At 41.6% G+C, this 8,579-nt stretch overlaps 1 protein-coding gene across 1 annotated transcript; it reads left to right on the top strand.

Moving 5' to 3' along the window:
• Positions 1 to 1,301: 1,301 nt before the first annotated feature.
• Positions 1,302 to 7,367, top strand: ZBTB18 (zinc finger and BTB domain containing 18). The gene has a single exon (XM_012731181.1). The coding sequence runs from the start codon at positions 3,681 to 3,683 to the stop codon at positions 5,283 to 5,285; it is 1,605 nt and encodes a 534-aa protein (XP_012586635.1). The 5' UTR covers positions 1,302 to 3,680; the 3' UTR covers positions 5,286 to 7,367.
• Positions 7,368 to 8,579: the final 1,212 nt, after the last annotated feature.

The following is an 8,579-nucleotide window of genomic DNA, read 5'->3' as shown; positions in this document are numbered from 1 at the left end:
CCCGCACGAGGGAATGGCCGTCGCGGTCGGACGCGCGTGCGTCTGGCCCGGCTCCTGCGCTCCTCTCCGTCCCAGGAGCCTGTGGCAATGGGCTTGACTGTCCCAGATGTCGCAGCCCCTCGCCAGGCGCCGGCCAGCCGGTGCGGCTCTCGTTACAGTTTCATCAGCCCTTAGAAAAGACCCGCAGAGTCGAGCTACAAAGTTCCCAAACTGACTAGACCCGGCTCCCCCCCTCCCAGCCCCCCTTTTTCTCTGCAAGACTTCTTGTGATCCATGAGCACTGCAGAGGAACCTCCCCCCCCCAAAAAAAAATTGTTATGGGACACAGATCAAGGGGAAGACAAAGTTCTTTTTTTTTTTCCCCTGAGTAGAAAGATCAGATATGCAGGTGCGGCATTCATTTTAAGGGACTGTAGCAGGTTGTATCAGTTTATTAATTTCTCATTGAGCTGAAGTACTTTCCAGGATTTCAGAAAGTACAGTTTCGGCTTGTTGATACCGAGAATTGATATTTGCATGAATTGGCAGTGTGAGAGATTTTACTGAGAAAGTAGCTGAAGGTAGATGAGTCGTTGAGTAAGAATGAAATAATAAGGTGAACCAGATTGAAGAAATAGTTCTTCCAACATTCTGAAACATGTATATCATTATCGCAGCAGCAGGGGGAAAAAAGCAAGCAAGCTTCATATTAATGTTGAAATAGGACTGGAAATGTCAAATGGGTTGGTTTAAAAATATCCTTAAACTGCCTTTGAAACTAAATGTTGGAGTTGAATAAAAGTGAATCTGGATTTCCTGAATAGCACCGTGGCTTGAGTGTGCTGTCAGTATGTAAGCCAGTCCACCAACTTCAGACAGAAGTGTTGCTATTCCATAAATACAGTAGAACTCCATATGCTGAGTTTTTCAATTTCTTCTGTTAGAAAGTTTGGGGGAAAAAGGGAGACTTTGAAGTATTTTGTTTATACTAACAGAGGAGAAAAGTTCTCCTAAGAAAAAGCTGGTGGCAGGAGTGTAGAGGAGAGCATATGGCATTAAAAGCGCACAGCTGGAGGTAGCTTTTCCATCTGAACATGATGTCAGAGCAGCTGACAGCCTGCCATCCCTCAGCCTTTTATTCTAACACACAGACAGGGAGTTAGTGTGTGCGGATCTGCGGTGGAGAAGGTATCTCATTCCTCTCGAACATCTTCTCCACTTTGCATCTGTCTCTCTTAGTCTGCTTTTTTTCCACCGATGTAACAGACCTGGAGCCAGCAAGACTCAGAGGAAAGGACTTAATCAGGTTTATGTGTCCTAAAGGTAGGAGTAGCGAGAGATTAGATTGAGCATATTTCTGTTTGGGTGTTTTGTTTATTTAATTAAAAAAAAATCACATTACTTTTCTAACCAAGTTTAGGAATAATATATGAAATTGAGTATGAAATGAGCATCTTACTGGAGTTGAAAATCTTGGACTTGTTTAGTTGTGATTTTTAGCCCTTTTACTTGGGTAAATAAATAACTTTAAGGCATAGAAATGCTTGAAGTTTTGAAATGTTAAGGCTTTGAGATAATTGCTTTTTGAGATCACTTTGGATTAAAATGCTTTTTTGTTGTTGTTTGCTGCTATTTAGATTCTTTTTTGCTTGGAAGGGAAGAAATAGTAAACTGTCTGGAATCCAGCATTCAAACTTACATGAGAAGATTATTCTAGTTAAGAAGCTAGATTGTTGTGTAATTAATTCCACTGTGAAACTTTATTCTTCAAAACATTCAGCAGCACTACTGAAACATACAGCTGTAGTGCTTTTGAAACCGAAGGTTTTTTAAGAAGGGGGAAAAAAAACAACAAAAACTTTTGTCCCCAGGAGAATAGTTTGACTGGTTTCCTCATTTCTCTTTCAAATATATATTTAAGAGATCTTTTATTTCAGCATAACAATAATTATTTGCAGGAGTTTTTGTGTGAGGGACTAATTTAGAACTTGTAGATTTGAGCTGCCTGAATTGGCCAGACAGCTGTAAGCTCACTCCTCTATTCTTAATCTCTTTATCTGGGCAGCAGCTGCCATATGGCCACAGTCAGCTGGATCAGATGTTTATAAGCTTCCTTCTCCGTCCCTCTCTGTCCTCTCAGCCTCCTAATTTGATCACAGCTACCTTGTGAGCTGCCCTCCAATCTTTATTTTTAGCCCTCTCAAGGATTAGGATTGATGTTAGCTGTGGGGCACTTAAAGTGATTGTCTTGTAAATCTTGGTTTATTCTAGCAGGGGCGTCTTGGAGGATGTGTTTGGGTCCAGGGTGAAAGTTTTAGTCCACGGTGAGCAAAGTGTAGGAGAAGCGGGAAGTAATTGCTGAATATTGAATTAATACGTGTTGTGTTCTCAAAATGTGCTTTCTGAGATGAAGAGTGTGGAACCTCGCTTCAGAAAGGGGAAGTCAGGTTTTCATTATTTTTGAGGAGTTGAACTTTGCAGTTGAGTTTTGACCCTTTGTGTATTTTCGCCTTCCTTCTCTCTCCAACTCACCCTCCCTCACCAGAAAACAAGGGCAACAATGCAGATTTGAAAGAATAGAAAGAAGCTAGTGGGAAAGCAAAATAGATCAAGTTATGTTGAAACAAAGTATTTTCTGTTGACTGAGGTAAGGCAGAGTCAGGAAAGGAAAGAGAAAAAGCTTCTCTTTTTCTAGCGAGGTTTCTTTGGGGGGGGGGTTGAATTTGTAAAGCTTTTGAGTCTCAACTGAGCATCTTACGCCTGTATTTAAAAGTTTAAATTAATTTTAACGTGGTACTCATTTTACTGTGCAACGGATTAAAGTTTAGGTGAGAATCTTCAGAGTTAAATAAAGCTCTTCTGGCTATTAATTTTCTAAATGTACAGATTTTGCAAAGAAATGTAACCATTTTTTCCCTCAATTCATTAAAAAATATTTGGATTTGTTCATAGTAAAGATGATCTTTCCCATCTGTTGGTGCAGTTCCTTCTGATCTCATACATGTGCGCTCTACCTGCACATCTTAAAGCATTAACATCTGTTTTTATACACAGGGTTTTTGTTGTTGTAACACTCTGACTTAGAAAGTAAATTGTTTGCTAATTTCTGGGCTAATTATACGATTTCATTTTTTCTTGATTCAGCCAAATGTGTGTATTTAAATTGTGCTTCCTATAGGCAGTCAAGTCTTAAAAGTGATAAAATAAAAAGGATGGCTGCACAAGTTTTCTAAACCTTCCAGAATGTGTTTGGAACTTTTCTTTGTTCATAATCCCAGTTGTTCCCTTTGAAAATTAAAGCAAAACAAATGCAAATAGGCTTCGTGGGACATAATTTGATGAGTGATTAATTAAGTTCCCCTGAAAGAAATCTAAATTCTTATTCTCCGTTAAGAGGTGGTGTAGAAATAGCGACTTTTAAAACTTGACTGAAAGTTCAGGGAACGTGGCGATGTATCAGCGGCTCTCTGGCTAGGATAAGGAAGTTGGGAAAGTACATTTATTCTTCTCCCAAGTAGGTTTTAGGTTTTTTTTGTGTGTGATTTAGTTGCACTTGAGTCAAAGCCTGTTTAAAATTCAGGGACATGTCCCTCTGAGGCCCAGGCTGGTGTGTGTGTGTGTGTGTGTGTGTGTGTGTGTGTGTGTGTGTGTTTTAGATATGGACACTAGACGGTTGCAAAGTTGTTCCTGACCAGGCTTTCATGAGAGATTTCTCTCTTCCAGGTTATGAAGACAGTATGGAGTTTCCAGACCACAGTAGACATTTGCTGCAGTGTCTGAGTGAGCAGAGGCACCAGGGTTTCCTTTGTGACTGCACTGTTCTGGTGGGAGATGCCCAGTTCCGCGCGCACCGAGCTGTGCTGGCTTCATGCAGCATGTATTTCCACCTCTTTTACAAGGACCAGCTGGACAAAAGAGACATTGTTCATCTGAACAGCGACATTGTTACAGCCCCAGCTTTCGCTCTACTTCTTGAATTCATGTATGAAGGGAAACTCCAGTTCAAAGACTTGCCCATTGAAGACGTGCTAGCAGCTGCCAGTTATCTCCACATGTATGACATTGTCAAAGTCTGCAAAAAGAAGCTGAAAGAGAAAGCCACGACGGAGGCAGACAGCACCAAAAAAGAAGAGGACGCTTCAAGTTGTTCCGACAAAGTCGAGAGTCTCTCCGATGGCAGCAGCCACATCGCGGGGGACTTGCCCAGTGACGAAGATGAAGGAGAAGATGAGAAACTGAATATCCTGCCCGGCAAAAGGGACTTGGCGGCCGAGCCTGGGAACATGTGGATGCGCTTGCCCTCGGACTCAGCAGGCCTCCCCCACGCTGGCGGAGAGGCAGAGCCGCACGCCGCAGCAGCTGGAAAAACAGTAGCCAGCCCCTGCAGCTCCACTGAGTCTCTGTCCCAGAGGTCTGTCAGCTCCGTGAGGGATTCGGCAGATGTTGACTGTGTGCTGGACCTGTCTGTCAAGTCCAGCCTTTCAGGAGTTGAAAATCTGAACAGCTCTTATTTCTCTTCACAGGACGTGCTGAGAAGCAACCTGGTGCAGGTGAAGGTGGAGAAAGAGGCCTCCTGTGATGAGAGTGATGTTGGCACTAATGACTATGACATGGAACATAGCACTGTGAAAGAAAGTGTGAGCACTAATAACAGGGTACAGTATGAGCCGGCCCATCTGGCTCCTCTGAGGGAGGACTCGGTCCTGAGGGAGCTCGAGCGGGAGGACAAAGCCAGTGACGATGAGATGATGACCCCGGAGAGCGAGCGGGTGCAGGTGGAGGGGGGCATGGAGAGCAGCCTGCTGCCCTACGTGTCCAACATCCTGAGCCCCGCCGGCCAGATCTTCATGTGCCCCCTGTGCAACAAGGTCTTCCCCAGCCCGCACATCCTGCAGATCCACCTGAGCACGCACTTCCGCGAGCAGGACAGCCTGCGCAGCAAGCCGGCCGCCGACGTCAACGTGCCCACCTGCTCGCTGTGCGGCAAGACTTTCTCCTGCATGTACACGCTGAAGCGCCACGAGAGGACTCACTCGGGCGAGAAGCCCTACACGTGCACCCAGTGCGGCAAGAGCTTCCAGTACTCGCACAACCTGAGCCGCCACGCCGTGGTGCACACGCGCGAGAAGCCGCACGCCTGCAAGTGGTGCGAGCGCCGCTTCACGCAGTCCGGAGACCTGTACAGACACATCCGCAAGTTCCACTGTGAGTTGGTGAACTCCTTGTCTGTCAAAAGCGAAGCCCTGAGCTTGCCCACTGTCAGAGACTGGACCTTAGAAGATAGCTCTCAAGAACTTTGGAAATGATTTTATATATATCTATACATATATAAATAATATATCTATACATATATATAAATAGATCTCTATATAGTTGTGGTACGGTCTAAAAGCAGTCTTGTTTCCTGGAACTAAAAAGTTGGGATATTAACTTGTTTTTGCACTTTAGAATAGCATGAGAATCTCACTAATTTAGCATTTTGGTAAAAGAAACTTTAGAGCAAGTCCGAGAGTAGAGGTGTTTTTCTTTCACGGGGGTAGAAGTAAGCCAATCCACCTTTGAGACAAATTGACCTATCAAAATGCTTTCCTATGGCTTAATTTCGTCGCCACGGCATTGTCTTTTGAACTCTGTTTTTTCACTTTTTTTTTTTTTAAATAGAAATTCCCTCCCGTTTTTTAGCCTCTTTCTATGTCTCAAATTGCATGAATCTTTGCTGGCTGTTGGAAACCTGAATGCTTTTAGACCCAAATGGAAAATTTCTGAAATGCTGGATTATCTATTTTTAAACAAGCAGTTGACTTACAACTTTCTGTGGCAACTTCTGGTTTTCTGACGGTTCCCAATGAGAGAAATTCTGAAAGAACACTGGGATCACTGGGACGCTGTCTTTGTGAAGGTTTGCTTGAGATGAAAAAGGATATTGCAGCTTCAGCAGTGTTGAACTGTGTGTTGAAAATGTGAATTACTGTTATTGTATACTGTAATTGATTACATGGGCGGGGGGGTGTCAAAGAACTTGACAGGTTGTGTTGATGCTCTTAGTTGAGTCTTGAAAAGTAAATATTAACGCTACAGAAATGCATGAGTTTCAGTATATTTTTTGTCTTTGTTTGCATTGTATAACTTTAACGAGTGAGTTTAAAATTATTTAATTTCCTTAGAAAAATAGCACCATTGGGGGAAAAAAAAAACCTGGTGTTATGAAGATCATAAATGCACTGTTTTTTTTTTATTTTATATAATTTAAATTGACTTTCCCACTGTCTTTAAGTTGAAACTGTTAAGCTGAATAAAAACTTAAGCTGCAAATTGATAACTTCGCTACATAACAAGGAGAATATAAATGTTTACAAACGGCTTAAAGATTTGCATGTGCAGTGTGCATTTATAACAAACTTCTGATTGCACAAAACCCATGCCAGCTCCAAGATTAGGTGTACACATTTACCCAGTTGAGCATTTTTAGAATAACTACTGCACAAATTGACAATAGGTCATTTTTTTTTCCTCCCCTCTTCTTTTTCTCCCCTTCTTCCTCCTTTCCCCCTCCTTTTCCCTGCTCCTTCACCCCTGCCCCCACCCCCCCACCCCCACTCATGAAAAGATTCTATGGACTGAAAAAGCCCCAGGCTGAAAGGACTGGACTGCCTTGATTGACATGGGGAAGGGGTTCGTAGACTATGTGTATCTGGGCAGCCAAGGCTGCCGCCCGAGTGTGGTTTAATGACCAGCACACAGGGCAAAAGCATTTTGCACAGTGTTTGTTTTCCTGTCTTGCACTTACAAATAAGGTCTATGGGAGTAGCATGGAAAACGTTTGCTGTTTTTCCCTTTTTTTTTTTAATTGCTTTTGTTTAAAATTTGATCGCCTTAACTACTGTAAACATAGCCTATTTTTGTGCTTAAGATACTGAATGGAAAACTCCATTGTGTGTTGCTGGACTGTTTTGGAAATATTTGGTCAAATGTGTGTTAATTTGGCTGTAACGGCATTTAAAGCAAACAAACAAACAAAAAAAGCTGTGAAAATGGCCTTGGAGCATTACCTTTAGTTACTTGAAGAGTTTCTAGTTTTTTTTTTTAAATACAGTTTATGTTAAAATAATTTTTATTAATTTAGAGGAGACAATCAATGTCTGTGAGAAAACGGACTTTCTTTTGGATTTTCTTTTTGTGGTCATTGTGAGTGATTGCTTTTTCTTTTTATTAGTTTCACATTCTTCCTTTGTTCTAAAACTTAGACTGACATCTAGCCTTGACAATCATAGTATGTTTTATTTTCCTGAGGGGGGTATAACTTATAATGCTGTTTAGTTTTGTACTGTTGGTGTGTTGGTGAATTTTTAAACTGTGTGCTAACTGCAATAAATTATATGAACTGAGAATTTCTTGTGTGCTCTTTAATTGTGATTATATGTTACGTGGCTATCAAATATGTATCGGACGGTGCATCTTTATTTTTAATTTCAGTTCTATCCAGAGTTTCAGAATTCTTAGGTTGCCTTCTACCACTCAACTGGAAACATTTTTGCTTATGGGAAATACTAAGTGCACATTTCAAAAATGTCACCTATCTTGTACAAACTAAGTCAAGAATGTTAAGAAATCTGTGAATCTGTGAAACTTCAAGTGGCAGTGTAGGTTTCTCCCTATAATTACTAATCTTTCCACCATAAGTCATCTTTATGGGTAATTTTATCCAGAGTTGATTGGTCAAATCTATTCTTCTGTGTTCTGGTTTAAGTGGAAAATTGGAGGAGACCGGATGTCTTAATTTGGAAGACTGCTTGGCTAATGACTGGAATTCGCGGCAATCAAATTAACAGGCATTCGATCGTTCAAGACTAGCTTTATATACATCCCTTTTGTTGCTGGGAGAACTCAAAAGTTCCCAGGTTTTAGTTCTCGACTTTTAATTTTAAAATGCAACTGAATGGGTACAGTCATTAACAGACCTCTCTTCCCTAGTTTCTGTGATTGTCCCGACTTCACGCTTGTCTTGCTGGGTGTGTCAGGGTGAGGTGCTGCTGGTCGACCTAAGGAATGGACACAACATTCGAGCTCCAGATGGTACTGTGGAAGAATTGTGACATAGGGTCCTGAGTGAGTTTTTGTCAATCCTGAAAACCATCTTTGTCCTTAATTTCCAGCCCTCAAGCTACATATGAAATTTAATGTCACATTACAAAATACATGTGAAATGGCATGTAGTAAGGTTAATACTACTAACGTAGATAGGAGAAGTGGGCTGAACCATCCAGAATTTGAAAATACCTTTTTCAAGCATCCAGGCTTTGGATGGGAATCCAAAAAGATTTTCATCATAACTCACCGTCATTTTTGATTTGGAATATCCTACATCTCCCCCTTTATGGGAGGCAGGATTTCCATTGTTTGTTTTAAGCAGTTTTCAAGTTACATGTGAAAATACTGTTTTTTGTAAGTATATCCAGCTAATGCTCATTCAATTAGATGCTCGTCAGTAGAACTAAATTATAACTCTCAACACCTTCAGAAAGCTTTGAGATACTAGTCACCACGGAGACTAAAGACGCAAAGTCTCCCTTGCCAGTGCATTCTACCTCTTCTTTCAGAAG

Source organism: Condylura cristata, unplaced genomic scaffold (genome assembly GCF_000260355.1).
Source record: "Condylura cristata isolate star-nosed mole 26May11 unplaced genomic scaffold, ConCri1.0 scaffold00029, whole genome shotgun sequence".
Taxonomy (NCBI): domain Eukaryota; kingdom Metazoa; phylum Chordata; class Mammalia; order Eulipotyphla; family Talpidae; genus Condylura; species Condylura cristata.
This window is presented reverse-complemented; position numbering and strand designations above follow the sequence as displayed.